Here is a 15,640-nt window from a genome sequence, read left to right on the forward strand (position 1 = left end):
ATATGCCAAGTTAGGGAAGTATCAAGAGGAGGACCCAGGAATTTCCTATTCAATAGGTGAGGTTTGTGAGAAAAATACAGATGGCATGGGCAAAATTTTTTCTGGGTGAGTTCTGTCTATTGGCTGTAGCACAGGGGTGGAAACCTGCAATGTACTGTACTTAGTGCCAGCACTTCACAAGTCTTTGCTTTTGAAGGGAGACACAGTGATTTTGTTGGAAACAAGTATTTGATGCACGGAGGGATGAGGATGCACTCTACAAAGTGTTGGGGAGAATAAAGAGTTGCACAAAATGATTCAGGAAACACCACTATCCAGGGAAGGAACTGGCCACTGAGTGTCCGAATAAAGAAAGCGAGGAAATGTCAGACAAAGCAGCATTTTGTGTATCCAGGGGCAGCCAGGAAGCAGCTTGCTGTGAGCAGCAGGAGAGGGGACTGGAGGAATTTCATACAGCCCTAAGTGTCTAGTCATTCAGTATGTCATGGAAACTGCAGATGATCTTTGGCAATCCACATGAAAATTATTACAGGGACTTACTGGTTGTGAGAATCCCTTTGGATAGATCCACTTACCACCCCTCATGGAAGATTCTAGTCAGCAGGTGGGCAAGGAGGTGGTGTTCTGTCTCTTGGGATTGCAGCATCTGAGAAAGTTCTCTAGAGAAAATATCTACCAAGGCAGCTACCAAGTATAGTCCATAGCATAAGTGACTTGGTTTAGTTTTGCAGAATATAACTAACTTTTAGGAATTTTGTAATGTGCCAAAGAAGGATGGACAATGTATGTTCTTAGATACTATTCATGTTCTGCTTATAAAGCAGGAAGAAAGTTAAAAACAGACCAAACAAATAAAGGTCTTGTTCTAGTATTGTTCTAGTCAGATAAGTTGTATAAGACTCGGGTCAATGAAATGCACTTCTATATTCTCCAGTGAGAAGAGATTGTGCAGTTTGACTGGCCTCCAGCTCACTGGAGAGGAAGCAAACTTCCAGACTTGTTAGGACAGACTTTTTCAAATGGTTAAATTAACAGCCAAGGGAAATGATAGAAAAGGAAAAAAAAAACACTTAGCAGAGAGGCAAGATATTGAGAATAAAATTAAACAAGGCCCTAAGGACTAAAAGAGGAGTTCTCCAACTGCCTGTGATCATCGTGATGAGGCTGGCTAATAAGCAAGTAGCAGTGAGATGCAATTAATAACTTCTAAAACTACAGTGATGATAAACTGGAATTTCTCAGGCTAGAAGGAGGAATTCCTGTAATTCAAAGCACTGAAGTAAATTTGGAACAGCGTTGTATGTAAAATGACATTGCCTCTCTCCCCAGCCATTGAACAAAATTATCTTGAAGGTCAATTAATACCTAAAATAAATGTCAATGGGATTGCTGATGATTGCTATACACTGTCAAACCCAGCTAAAGATCTGGATAAGATAATGACTAGCCTGTTGTGTATAAGGGGAGGGAAAAAAGTATTTGTGTGTATGTGCATGTGAAGCCGTCAACAAAAGTGGCATATTGGTGGTTTCATTCTGCTAGCGTGGGAGCAGACTTGCAGACATTGAATAGATGACACCATCAGAATGAATTCCCCTGTCACTTGTTAGGATAATACCTTCCATCCATTCTAAGCAGATAAAGAATTGAGGTAAGAATTGAGTTCAGAACCAAACTCAGATGTTCAACAAATGGAAGTGGTTGTGGCTTGAGAACACCTTTCTTGGAAATAGAATAAAAATCTTAAGTGGTCTGACATGTACCTCAGATGAGGTATTCAAATAAAGGGACTTCTGTGCCTAAATAACATCTGAAAGTGGTATATCTTGATAGTTCCAGAAGAGCTAAATCTCTCAGAATTCAAAACAGTGCCAAAGGAAAGTGCTCAGTTGAAAGAAAGTTCATGGACAGAAAGATTCAGATAATAATTTAGTTGCTTGTTTAAACAGCTAGAAAGCTACAAGCCTATAGCTGACAGAGGAGGCTCTGCTGTTATAAAAAATAAGGAAAATACTACATTGCTTGCACTAAAAGGAAGTTGAAAAGTTGAAAGTTTAGCTATAGATTAAAAAAAAGCAAAAGAAATTAAGAAGAAAGCAGGAAGTCTAAGGAAATTTTCCAAGTACATTAGTAGCAAAAATATTTTATCAATTATGTGACTCTGTCATAAATGTGTGTGGTAGGTTTGTCAATAATAGAGACAAAAAGAAAAATTATTCAGTAAACGTTAGTATTCTAGGAAAAAATAAAACAAGTGATTTTTCACTGTCACATAGAAATTGTGCACTGGCTTTCTGAACAATGAAAAAATATTGTGAAAAAAACTGTTATTAAAATCCCTGCTTTGTGAAACAACTGGTTGAGATGGCTTGTGTTCAAGAATTTTGAAAGAACTAGTTAAGGAACTTTGAAACACTTCCATGTGTTGATATTTACTACAAGTGTGTCAGGACACTGAGGAAATCCTGCAGAACTGGAAGAAAACTAATGCTGCATTAGTGCTTTAAAAGGATAAATGGAATAAGCTGGATGACAATACTTAATTGCATCTGCTCTACTCCTGCAAAGTAGGACTGCTTGGTAATATGAAGATTGCTGCCTTAACATCAGTCTGAGTAAAAATACCATAATATTATAGGTAGGATCAAAAAGCTAGAAGAGGGTTTATAAATACTTGTCAATCTAAAGGGCTTATTTGAAGAGCCATCTTGTTGAAGCATCAGTTTGTCAAACACATTTACCAGTGTGACAAAAGTCCTGTAGGACGTTGTACCTTCAGTCACATTCTTAAATTAATAATTCCACATATGTACTTAAGTGAGTGTCTGGTGCAAATGGCTGTGTCATGTTTTTGGTTTAAAACACAAGTATCAACCAGAATTATTGTCAATTAACTCTACCTATAAGTTTCCTCTAAATATAAGTTCTGGGTTATGTTCTATTTAGGAGTTTAAGAATAAGTCAGAAGACAACATTAAAACTGTATTTCTGATCTGCTGATAACTTACAGATTAAGGCAGGAAAAAAAAGTCAGTGTTCAATGGAACTCACCCATGGAATTAGATATCTCAAAGAGAACTACAGTGGAGGTTGGGAATACATGTCGTAGAAGGAAATGCATCACAGGACACTTGATGTCATGGTAGACAATCAGCTACAATAATTTATTTTGGCCAAAATGTCATATGAGATTGGTGCATGGATTAACAGAGAGATCTCAGGAGAGAGAGAATGGCGATTCTGCATAGCACGACATTAGTGTGCACTGATATCTGCCTTTCTGCCTTTTTCCCTGAAAAACTGGAGAGGCCTCTAGAAAATTTTGGAGTAGCACCTTGTAAGCCTTGGGAAAATTGTATTTGGTTGTGTTGCTCCCTTTTGACCATTACCTGCAATCTGTCTAGACAGAATACAACAAGAGTGATGAAGTAAGCAAGGGACTTGGGGTAGAACCAACTAATGAGCAAAGAATAAGAGAGATTATTAGCAAGCAGTAGGAGATCCCAGTGATATTTTCAAAGAGCAAGGTCAATAATTTAAGGCTGTAAATGCTCATGAACAAGAGAGACTATTTAGTGAGCTGAAAGTGGAAGTTTTAGGATCAATAAAAAATGCTTGAATAGGTAGCAAACAAAGAGTCTACTTCAGGCTTAGTGTGACTTTCTGACAGAGATAATTTTCTGTATATTAATCTCAGAGAAACAGTGAGAAACATTAAGTGGCTATTTTGACATTAGATGGAGAATACAACTAGAAAGTGCTCTAAAGGAAATTCCTGTTTTGTCAGAAAGATGCCTTGGCTTATCTAGAACTGATTTCCCATCAGGATTTCTGTAAGTATTTTCTGTAATTTTCTGCTCTTCTGCAAGGTAACAGCAGGATGCAAGGATAAAAATCACCCCTGCAGGTATCTCATTGCTTTTTTTTAGTAAGATAGTGAAAGAAATGGAATTATCTTCTCAGTGCTGTAGGTTTCTTATTTTACTGAAAAAGAGATGGATTTGTGCTGTGCTGTTAAAAGATCCCATCTTTTCCCGTGGCAGTTGAATATGTTACACTCTTTCTTCCTGATCTCTTTATGTTCCTTAATTACAGACTTAGCTTAAAGTCATTAATCTCCTTCCTCTCCATCTTGTATTTCTTCTCACTTAAACAATTGACTTTTGCTGATCAAGGTAGAGAAATCATCGAGGTGAAAAGTAATAGTCATTATTATTTTTTTCAGGCTGAAATTTATGTAATACAAAAATTACATGCAAATATGTGTGAAAGGACATGATGCGGGATGATCAGAAGCATCTTAGTGACTATACATGCTAGATTTTTTAATTCAATCAAAGAAGTTGAAAAAATGAGAAAGAAAAATAATTGGGAGATAAAGTAAAGCTGGACTAGAGGCTGCTAAGCTGCTACTGTGAGTGTTCTTTTGCTCAGCCATAGCCAGAAATTCTTTGCTCTGATGAAATGAATTAATGGGGACCTATTTCTGTGGGTGCATTGTCTATCACTGAGTCTAGGGTCCTCTGTCCAAGTACACTTTGTCAGTGAATTTGGCTGTAATGACTGCCCTTCCTTCCTTTCAGATGTCCAGTTAGGTAAGTGACATCTTCCCAGGACAGGTAAATATGGTTGTTACACTCATTAGAATGAACTCTTGCAGTGTTTTGCCAAATTGATTAGGGTGTTGCCATTGTTTTGTATCTTATTTGTCTCAACTATCACCAATGGCAATGGAGGTATTTTCCACACTGAGGGAGTAAATTCATGTTTCAAGTAGCTTAGGGCTCTTTTGCTGGTAATATGCCACAGGATCTTGCGCATGTTAATGAAAAACAAGAAGAACATCCCAAAGGTGTTTCTAGGGGAGGGGAGTGGGGGTGTGACTGCATCAAATATTTTGTGTAAGTTTTAGTGGTATCAGGAAAAATGTCTCTAGCAGAACTTCTGCTATGACTGTACTATGTTTGTGGGTCCCATGATACTCAGGCTATTTCCAAAGTATACAAGCAGCTTGGAGTGTGCGAGGAGACGAGTAGGTGGAACAGACTTCACATAAAACCCTGAAGGAAGTAAATACTGAAGCAATAGCAGTGCTGAGTGAAGACTGGGAGATGGAAAACTGAGCAATATCTCAAAAGACACAGAACAGAAGTTGGGAGGAGCAGACTTCAGTTGTCAAAGCCCTTTACATGGCAGAATTTCTTTTTATATAACGAAATAGATTTGTTTGCAATATATGATTGGTTTTTAGCATGGATTTCTCATAAGGCTGGCTAAACTTTGGCCACATAATTCCCATTCTTTTTGAGGATTTCATCCTGTTATTGAAGATACCTTGCTTATTAGAGCAGTGCCTGTGTCATATATGCAGTGCAAAACCAACTTTTCCTATTTTAATGTCCCTAAATATTTGGAAACAGGAAAAAAATATAGTGTTTGACAATTGATCTGTGGAGACTCCAAATCTGTCACCAGTAGAGCATGTGTCTGCTGCAGCATAATGCTGTTCTGTTCTAAAATTGCTCTTCCTTGGAACCCCTTGAATTACTACTGTCTTTAGTAACATAGTAAAAGATGGAAGGATTCAAACCCCTTGAATTACTACTGTCTTTAGTAACATAGTAAAAGATGGAGACTCCAAATCTGTCACCAGTAGAGCATGTGTCTGCTGCAGCATAATGCTGTTCTGTTCTAAAATTGCTCTTCCTTGGAACCCCTTGAATTACTACTGTCTTTAGTAACATAGTAAAAGATGGAAGGATTCAGCATTTTCATGCTATGAAACATTTCACAGCATTTTACTCACTGTATGATGCATTGTAATATATACTAAAATTAAAATTGTAACAGCAATTCAAAATTGGAGCGGATATTGCTGAAAACTTATATGCAATAGTAAGTGAACATATGAACATATGGTCAAGTTTGAGGGGTTTTTCTTTTTATAGATATTGATGCAAGTATTCATAGTATTATTGTTCAAATTATCTCTGCTGAAAATATCTTAAATGTTATAAATGACAAGTCTGTACATTCCTGTGTCCACTGCAATTCTTGTGAATAAGATTCCTGTCCCCTCTGACATGATTTGACATTTTTATATTGCTGAATTTATAACCCAAATGGCCAAGGTTTGAAAACAATTAATTTTGCTTTCTGCCTGTGAACACCTTTTGGCAACAAATATGTTTGTTTTTACCAACTTGTTTATGACTTCTAGAAAAGACCAGAGATAATCTTAGATACAAACTACTGCATGCTTAGCTCAGGACTTGTGTATTTTCACATGCACAGGTTAAATAAATAAAAGAGCTGCTGTTGGTATGAATTATTCTGGAGACATCAGGATGGTACTGCCCCAATGCACTGCAGTGAAGGTGAGAGTGATGTAGCAGGGCTTTGTTATATATATGCACATGCTTTATAATATGGGAGCAGAGTTTTGTAAAGCAACATCAAACACGTCCCTTCCTCTTTTTATTTTGTTGTAGCTGTTGTTTTCTGCTCTGGATCACATGAAGAAAACTCTTCTTCACCGAATCCAACTCAGAAGCTCTCCCTGATAAAAAATAGGATGGTTTCATTGCATCAGCCTTCTACACCAGGTACCACACTTCCTCTTCCTTACATCCTCCTAATTTCTCCTTCAGAATCTAGGTTTAAGATAGGTGCTGGCAGTCCCAAGCACCTCTTACCAGAAAGCTATGGCACTGTATTTCTGACTGGAACTAGAGCAGCGACTCAGAAAGGCCAGTGTAAACTGAAGGGAATTCCTTATTTCTGTGTTAAATGAATAAAAACCCCCACCAAACCCAAAACATAGCAAGCAAACTGAACCACAAAGAACCTGAAACAACCCTCCACAGAAGAAACTTACTGCCTCCCCCCTCAATAAACCAAAAAAATCCCCAACACAGCAGGAAAAGGGAAAAGAAAGAAAAAGGAAAGAAAAATAAAACCATTTTGATCAGCACACTGAACTCCATCAGATTTAAGATTGGGAGTTCTTGAAATAAAAGCTAATTAGTAGAGCTGCTTTCCCACTACTACAGAACAATTTTATTTCTTTTTATACTGAATGAAGCTTTTTTCCAAATGGACTTTTATTTTCAAGGCATTGTGAAAACCAAGTGAGCTGTGAAGTTTTTTAGCATGTGTTCACTGCCTCTTGTCCTGTCAGTGGACACTACTGAGAATGCTTAGCTTCCGCTTCATTCCCTGTCATCAAAGTGTTTGTACACATTGATAAACCCTTGACCATACTTTTCTACAGACTTAACAATCCCAGCTGTGCCAGCCTCTCTTCTTATGTAAGATGCTCCAGTCCCTCAGTCAGGACCGGTGCTGGACTTGTTCCTGTGGGTCAGCATGTCTCTTGCATTAAGGAGCCCAGAGTTGAGCACAGAACTCCAGCTGTGGTCTCACCAGTGCTGAATAGAGAGGAAGGATCACCTCTCTTGATCTACTGGCAGTGCTCTTCCTGATGCTGCCCAGAAAGCTGTTGGCTGCCTTTGTTGCACCGGTGCATTCCCTGCTCGCAGAGAGCTTGCTGTTCACCGCGCTCTCCAAGCCTTCTCTTTGGCTGCTGTCCAGCCACTCAGCCCCCAGCACGTACTGCTGCACGGGGTTATCCTCCGAGGTGCAGCACTGGGCTTTTCTTTCAAGGGGCTCCTGCCAGCCCACTGAGATCCCCAGCCTGCTGAGGCTGCTCTGCGTGGCAGCACAGCCCTGTGGTGTGTCAGCTGCTCCTCTCTTTTGCAACCTCTGTCAGCTTGCTGAGGGTGCACTCTGTCTCCTTGTTCAGGTTGTTGATGAAGATGCTAAACAATAAAGAAAGGCCTCTGGGTGTCAGAAAAGTCACAAATTGCTCCCAGAGGTGACCTAGCCTTGCCAGAGGAATGTTCCTTACAGTAACCTCTTCCAGAGGGTATCTAATTCTTTAAAGTCCTTTCTGACAAACCCTGCACTGTCCATGTGCTTCTTTCAATCCAATCTTATTTGGAGCATTTTTGTAATATCTTAAAACATGTCCTTTGCTGATTGTAGTAATACAGATCTATTTCTCTTTGATACCTTTTATTTTTTCCTTTTATTTTTTCATGTTCTTCCTTTTTGCTGACTTGTACTTGAGGTTCTCCAAGTTCATAAGCAAAGCTGGATATGAAACACCTGTAAGGTGGTACATAGTGGTGTTAGAGGTTTCAGTTTTCAGTGTTTCTTTCACTGTAGCCACGAGTGTACCCAGTTCTCTTACTCTGTGATTTGTGCTAAAATCCAGCTTACTGCTGCTCAGCACAATGTAATGCATATAACCTCTTCCCAGAGAAAACAGTCTTTTTTCTACTGGACGTCAAAAACTTTCCAGATCAGTTTCAGACTCTTGCAGGTATTCAGATTTCTTCAGTGTCAGGTTGTGGCAGACAGACATTAAAAAGCTCAGAGAGCTGGGAATTAGGTGCTTTTCAAGGAAAAAGTTGTGTTCACCTATCTCGGCTGGGAACCACCTTGTCATGTAAGACACACTCAAAGAATTAAGTCTGCATTGGTACAGTCCTTGCCACCGCAGTCAGAGGTATTATTAAGGTTTGATGAAATGATTTTGTCATAAACAATAGTTTCAAGTAACTGACTACTTGAAAAAGGAAATTTTTCTTTCCTGAGCTTTCACTTTGGTCTCTTTCACTGTTACAATCTTGTGAGAGAAATTGCTTTCTGGGTTTTACCACCAACAAAAAAAATTATCTGATAGAATATTATTTCTACTAACAATAAGTCTGTAGGTACTGGGTTAACCTGTCAAAGCTCAATACATTTGAAAAAGCCAAGCAGGTTTGGGTCAGGACTCTGCTTTGTCTCACATTTCTATGGAGTTTCTGAGCTATTGAGATCCCTAAATTTTTTTTATTGGATCATCAAACCACAGCTGAAGCTGTGCACAGACATTTCTCCCTAGATCCAACAGAGTCAGGAGAGTGACTGGAGTCCTCATTCCTGTGTGCTGCTGGTATCTAGCATTGCATACACACGCACATGCACAGTTTGCCAGTTCATCAGCTTGTGGCTTCCATGCAAAAATGATGGGCTGAACAGCGCCCAGGCCTTTCCTAAGCTGTATGCATTCCATGAACTGGGCTAAGAAGGTGTTTGGATGGTTGGCCCAGGTGTCAGTTTGAGAGAGGTAGCAAACTCCAGTAGGAGCAGGCCAGAAAGAGTTGGGGAGTATCCAAAGCAAGGGAAAAGTGTTTGGGTGGGAGACTACATTCTATGCCAACCCAAAGCTATGTGCCACTCTGTAACATCTGTGTTTATTTTTCTCCTGCTTACTGGATGTTGTTTTATAAAAATGAAGTTAGAATTAACTTCAATAATTAGGAGAAAGCTAGTCTGCTTTTGTTGTCACATTCAAAAGAGGCTTCCTTTTCTCCTTTGTCTGAAAGTTTAGTTGAAATATAGGCAATCTTCTGGAGGCTCTTATGTTTTTATTTTTGCTATACCTGTGCAGATACACTTCCTTGTTATATCCCTGACCTTAATTCTGTCCTTCCTACCTGCCTGTTCTTCTCCACAGGAATAGGACTACAAAAGGCATATCTTAGTGTCATTCGTGTTTGCAAGGTTTGAATGCCCGCTGAACATCAGGTTCCTCAATATGAATGTTTAGTCTCTCAGTATTTCTTACTTGACCTGGGGACACTCCAGTTATTATTGTAATATTATTATTACTACTGAAAATAAAATATCATGCAAATTAATATCAGCTCTATTCAGCTCCACTCTGTGTGGGAGAGCTTTGTGCAGCTAACATCCCTTCAGGGAGTTTATATTAGATTGATGAGAGAACAGTGAATTACTTCTTGTAGGGTTTATCATATGCTGATAATGAAAAATTCTGGCCAAGATGATCTAGTTTTTAGTACTGCGAGCAAACTCTGGAGTTTGTTAAGAAGGTATTCTTATCTATCCTGCTAGAGGAAAGTAAAACTATCTTAAAAAGACAAAAATAAAAAAATGTGTAAAGCTTACATTGCTCATCTATTTTGCTTGAGAACCTGTCAAGCTCTTTCTATTGCAGGGAGAGGGTTGCCCTTAGAGTATCAGTTCTTTCTTTCTGCCAAAATGCCAAATCCATACAATTTCAATATCCTTGTTGATATTATTGTATTATTCTAATTTGGGACTTCGAATACTTGTGGTCTAGACCTTTGACTGATATGACTTACATTCTGCCAAGAATTTGCAGGTTAGTTTTTCATTCTTATGTGTTCCTTGACCTGGTCTGGGAGAGATTCTGTTGCTATAGCTCAGGACAAAATTTTCTTTTTCTCTTCAATTCTTCTATTTCGTGGGAGATATAGCCCCCATACACTGTACATTCAGTCACTCATGTGCCCCTTGAGCTGGGATAGGCCTCACTGAAACCTTTGGTTTCTCACAACAGAAATCTCTTGTGTCATTGGCTCGAGCTGTTCATGGGTGACGTCCACAGACAGTTTTGGAAAGCCAGACTGGGTGTTATCTTCCATTGGTGTCCTGGCATCCCAGGAGAGGCAGCGGATGCTTCTGGAAAACGGTTCCTCCCATGGAGATGTTGAAGGTAGGCAGAGCTACAGTTCCCCTGGAACGGATCCTGGCTGCAGCAGGAGTCAGCGGGCTGAGGACTCAGGTCCATGTCACTAGAAGTGCCACCATGTGCTGCTTCTGGTGCAGGGCTCCCACAGGCCCAGTCAGTGACCAAAAGTCAATGAGAAATGACCATGTAATGTATGTGTGCTGCCTCTGTTGTGTATGGATGTACCCTCTAAGGCGCCAGCCCCTTTATACACTTATTTCTTATCTCCCCATTTTGGGATAAGCTGCTTTTATTTACAGAGTCCTTTTTTTTTGGAAATTCAATCCTATACAAGCCAGAGCTGGCTTTACTTGTCTGCTGTTTGACTGGCAAAGTCTTTGGCTTTTGTTCTGTTGGACACATCTTCAAGCTTTTTTTGGTTTCTTCTCTTCTCATTTCTTCTATAATTTCTTTACTTAAATCCTTAATTTTTAATTTATTCTCTCTCTCTTTTTATTTATGTGCATGGCTTTTCCTTTATTCTCATCACTCCTTTCTTCAAACTCTTTCTCCATTTTCCTCTTATTATGTCTCTTCCATCCATGCTGTGTGTCTCTTGTTTTGTTCTGTTTTTTTTTTCACTTCACAGGGGCTGTTTTCCTCCTGAACACCAGTAGACTCCCAGATAGGTGTGAGTTCAGCCTGCAAAGCCCCATCCTGCCTGGGAGCTTGGATTCTTGCTTGCTGGAGCTGTCCATAGGTTCACAGGATGCTGTTCCTCTTCTCCAGAGATTCACAGTTGAAATCAAATATGCAGAGACAAACAAAAACACAGTAACTTCTCTGAGAGCTGGCCATGAGGAGAATGCTGGGTAAGACAATCATTTTTCAACTGCTGAGCCTTTGAACTGCAAGGTAGAGGGGAGTTCCTCTAGGCTGCTGTTTATCAGTGTCTTTTGCCTTCTTGAAATCATTATTGCTACCATAGCAGAAAATAAAGGTATGACTTTCAGGACTAGAGCACACAGCCTCCTGACAGGATGCCTGTAATAGACAGAGGTTTTGTGTGTCCCCTTTGCAACGGACACACTAGATTAGATCTTACTCGGCTTCTGTCACATTTGGAAGGGTGAAGAGTGATTAATTTTTTCACTGATTCTAGGACTGCAGCTGTAAAATGCATTCAGTCCAAAAAATGCCTTGGCAACATGACTGATATCTCTGTTGATCCAGTGGGTCCTACCAATGAAAGCTACAAGGGTCCCAATTCTCATTTTGAGGTGGGGTTGATTTTACCTCTTTAATAATTTCCTCCCTTCTAGTAGGTTCAGGAGTATCCACTTCTGCTCCAATTGTAGAGTTCAAGGAGGGAAAAAACTGAGGTAAGAAGAGGTGCAGGAAAACAAAAGAAAGTGTAACAACCACAGATCTTGTCCTGTATTCCCTTTGATCCTGCCAATGTTTTACTTCTTTATTCCTGTGTGTAGCAGAATGCAGTAAGGAAGAGAAATGGGTAAAGGGAATAAATCACAACAGGAAAAGAAAGAGAAAAGTCCACGTGTCATCTAATTTTTCCATTTTCCATGTGCTTGTTTTTCCTTTGCTGCAGTCCAACTTGTAAGAACCTGGGTCAGACACATAACAGAGTTTTTTATTTCCATCACCTGACTGACTCCCAGTGAGAACTTAAGCAAGAGATCCCAGTTCTTGTTTTCTTTGAATTCTTTGGCACTCCCCAGGCTGCCATAGAGATCTGCAGCGAAGAGTCCCCGTCAGCCAAAGATAGCAGAGTTTAACTAAAAAGTCTTTTTTTTTCCAGATCTCTCTCTCCCTCTTTCTCTCTCATTTTCAGCTGTTGCTTAGTTCTTCCTGGCTATTTCTTTCCCATCTTCTTGCCAATTTCACTGGAAATCTGTTGTGTTTTCTGGGATTAATTTCTAATATGCTTTTTTTACCTACTCAAAGCTGCCCTTGCTGCTTTTTGAATATTTGACAGGCGTCTGCAGGTGTAGCTCTATTCCACAATGTAAACTCACAAAGTACCCTTTTGCTACCCCTTACTGGTCAGACCAGGCTTTGCTGGTAATCAGCATCTCTGGAACAGATCATAGATGTTGTTTAGCAGCTTATTTGAGCACTGCAAAACAATTCTATGTGAAGTCAAGATTATCATCTCTCTAAAAGTGATGGCATTTAGATTTATTAGAATGAAGTTAGCTTTACTGGAAGTTGGCACAGACACTGGTATTACTTTTTCTTACTGAATGAAATAAAGCACTGGTAAGCTCAGAGAATTTATTCTTAAAATTTTAAACAGGGGAGGAGACCAAGTCCTGTTTGAAATCAAGATAGAAAGGAGGATAGAAAAGACATAAAACAAAGTTAGGAACTAGCAAATACCCTTCCTTTCCTCCCTCATTACAGGGGAACTTTGAAATCTTGGTACAATTAAAAAAAAGCTGACCATGCAGGCCAAACAGAATTTATTTCTAACACAGTGATTGACTTGCTTCTTGCTAGGCAGGTAGCCTGAAATAGGCATTCTCTCCATGATTAAGATTTTAACAACATGAGGTGTTAAGGAGAGATTACCCTGAAGGGTTCCCACCTTACAGGGACTTTCCACAGGGAATAGGAGTTGTACAAGCTTTTCTGTCTTAACCAAACCCTGCTGCACAATTTAGAGCAGAACAAGGGGGGACAAGGAAGTACCTTGAGGTAGATGCCTATGTGTAGTGCCTAGTGTAACCAGTGAAAATTACTACCAAGGGTTTGCCTTCAGATCAGAATAGAAACCTGGACATAGAGAAAAGTCTAGGTGGCACTTTTTTCAGATAATCAAGACTCACCAGGAAATCCTGCTTCAGTCTCTTTTGTCACCTCTCAATTCCATGACCAAGCTAAACTTCATTATAAACTCCAGTTGCACCAGACTACTTCAGTGAATTCTTTTTCTGGACCTAGAAATATTCTTCTGATGGTGTTTTCTCCTTCAGGATCCATCAGCTACACAGTTTCTAAAAGCTTAGATATATGTCACATGTAAGAGAAAGTTTCCTGTTCACCTCACCAACTAGTAGGACTTATAATTAAATTGGTAGTATTGAAGCTTTTTCACACATAAGCCTTAATGAAAGAAGAAGAAGCAGATGGACTTTTGGTGCTATGTTCTCTGAACAAGTAGGACAAGGTCACAAAGTCATGTTGTTTATATATTTTTAAATACCATACCTATAGATCATGGGTGTTCTGAGCTATTACTGTTAGAAGGAGAACTGCTGAGGGAGTGAGGTGTTTAAGATTCTATGCATTTACAAAAAATATATAACATTTAATTTCTCATTATATCAGTAAAGCTCAAACATCAAGACCCTGTAGCCTTGCTTGCAAGGCCAAGCCTTCTTTGTCTGGCACCTAACTCAGAAAACTATTTTCACTTCCTCAGGGTTATGGTTATGGTGCTTATTCAGGTTACATCTAATATATGTTTTTTAAATTTTTTTTAAAACTTTATTTTCTTAAATGTTTTTACTATTTTGCTTATCCTACCTTTTCATCTTTACCACACAGACTCAGAATCAGCCACAGTTGAAAATTCTTGAGTCCTGTGTGGTTTTGAGCGTTTTCACATGCTTGTGTTTGTTGCGGACCACAATTATTTCAGTGTTCTTAGCCAAAACTGTTTCAGTAAGAAGCTAGCTTCTTTCAACTCTAAGTACTCACACTTCATTTAAAATAAAAAAGCATAATTTGGGGCAGGGATAATATTTTCATTTTCTGTAGTTAATAAGCCTAGCTGATTTTGTTCTGTTTTCATTCTGGAATGACCACGGTAGTCTCAGTAGATCAGAAAACAAACAGTTCATGGCCATGTGCACACGTGGGTTTTCAGTTAGCCAACCTCACAAAACTGTTTATTGCTTAGTTTTTTGTGTCTTCCCCCTTTTTCTTGAAGGGATGGTGGATAAAATGCTCCACCATCTTCTGAGACACTTGAAAAAAATTGCCATCTTTGACACTTCTACTAATGTGGTTGTTTTTTTCCACAAAAGTTATTTAACTTCTCCTACTGCAAGGATGACAAGGGAGTAGCCTGGTAAGTCTTCTCAGATAATGCCTAAATGCATGCTGACAACAATGAGCAGAACCCTTTTGATAAAAAAATGTATCTAAAAAGGGTGAGGCTGTCCAGCTGCTATACATGACTATGAATTTTGAACACCAAGCTGAGAGTATGATTCAATTAGTGCCTCCTGTGCCTCTCTTGAGCTTGTACCCAAAAATATACTGTGTCAAAGAATAACCCTCTAAGAGTTTGGTGAAGGCTGGAGTGGTAGGCATGTTTTTTGCACTCTCTATTTCCTTTTGAGTCCAGTGGTTAGCATTGGATGTATGTGAGGACATGCAGAAAACAGCTTCCTGTGTGTATAAAAGTAAAGTACAACTTCTAATCTTTATGTTCACTGATTGAGTCTAGAAACATCTAGCATACACAGCTTTGTGCAAAAACCCATGCAGTGGGACCCCCTAATTTAGAAAATATTTCAGCTTCCATGTTCTGCTTTGTTGCATTTTTCAGTCCTAATGAAGAAATGGTTATTCTTTACATAAAATATTTCCTAAAATTAATCATCAGTTACCTTTGTTGGATATAAAAAAAATCACATCATAGAAAGGATTGGTAGGAAGAGGGTGGAAAATATCTGTTCAGCAGAGAAGATTGAGAGGCTAATGAAAACCCAAAGTAAACCCTACAAAAGAAGATTTGAAGTTAAATTTTTCAGGGTGAATCTTGAATTTTCTTGCATTAAGCATTAGATATCTTGCAGCACTAAACTTTCTATCCATGCAAATTTCTCCAAATTATATCAGACCCTAATAGTTCTTCCATGCATACAGATGAATTTTAACATCTCTTTTTAGGAGAAGAGTAATATTGCCTCAATACCTAAGATCTGGTTTGACATAAAATCAATAGTAAAGTTATTGCCAAGTGTGGTTTATCTGGAAGCCTGCTGCAATGATCCATCTTCTGCTGGATCAACACTGGGCTTCGTTCCTGATTCCATTAAGAAAATTGCATTGGCTCTG

At 39.1% G+C, this 15,640-nt stretch overlaps 1 protein-coding gene across 2 annotated transcripts in view; it reads left to right on the top strand.

Moving 5' to 3' along the window:
- LTK (leukocyte receptor tyrosine kinase) overlaps positions 1-15,640 on the top strand; it is a 93,556-nt gene that overhangs the window by 32,789 nt on the left and 45,127 nt on the right. Inside the window, exons 2-5 of one of the 2 annotated variants that reach the window (XM_064714789.1) lie at positions 6,295-6,377; positions 6,492-6,605; positions 10,439-10,594; positions 11,199-11,421. In XM_064714789.1, the coding sequence (XP_064570859.1) occupies positions 6,362-6,377; positions 6,492-6,605; positions 10,439-10,594; positions 11,199-11,421 (509 nt within the window). In that variant the 5' untranslated portion in view covers positions 6,295-6,361. The remainder of the gene's footprint in view (positions 1-6,294; positions 6,378-6,491; positions 6,606-10,438; positions 10,595-11,198; positions 11,422-15,640) is intronic. The other variant, XM_064714788.1, reaches the window with a different exon arrangement.

This window comes from Zonotrichia leucophrys, chromosome 5 (genome assembly GCF_028769735.1).
Source record: "Zonotrichia leucophrys gambelii isolate GWCS_2022_RI chromosome 5, RI_Zleu_2.0, whole genome shotgun sequence".
In the NCBI taxonomy this organism is placed as follows: Eukaryota; Metazoa; Chordata; class Aves; order Passeriformes; family Passerellidae; genus Zonotrichia; species Zonotrichia leucophrys.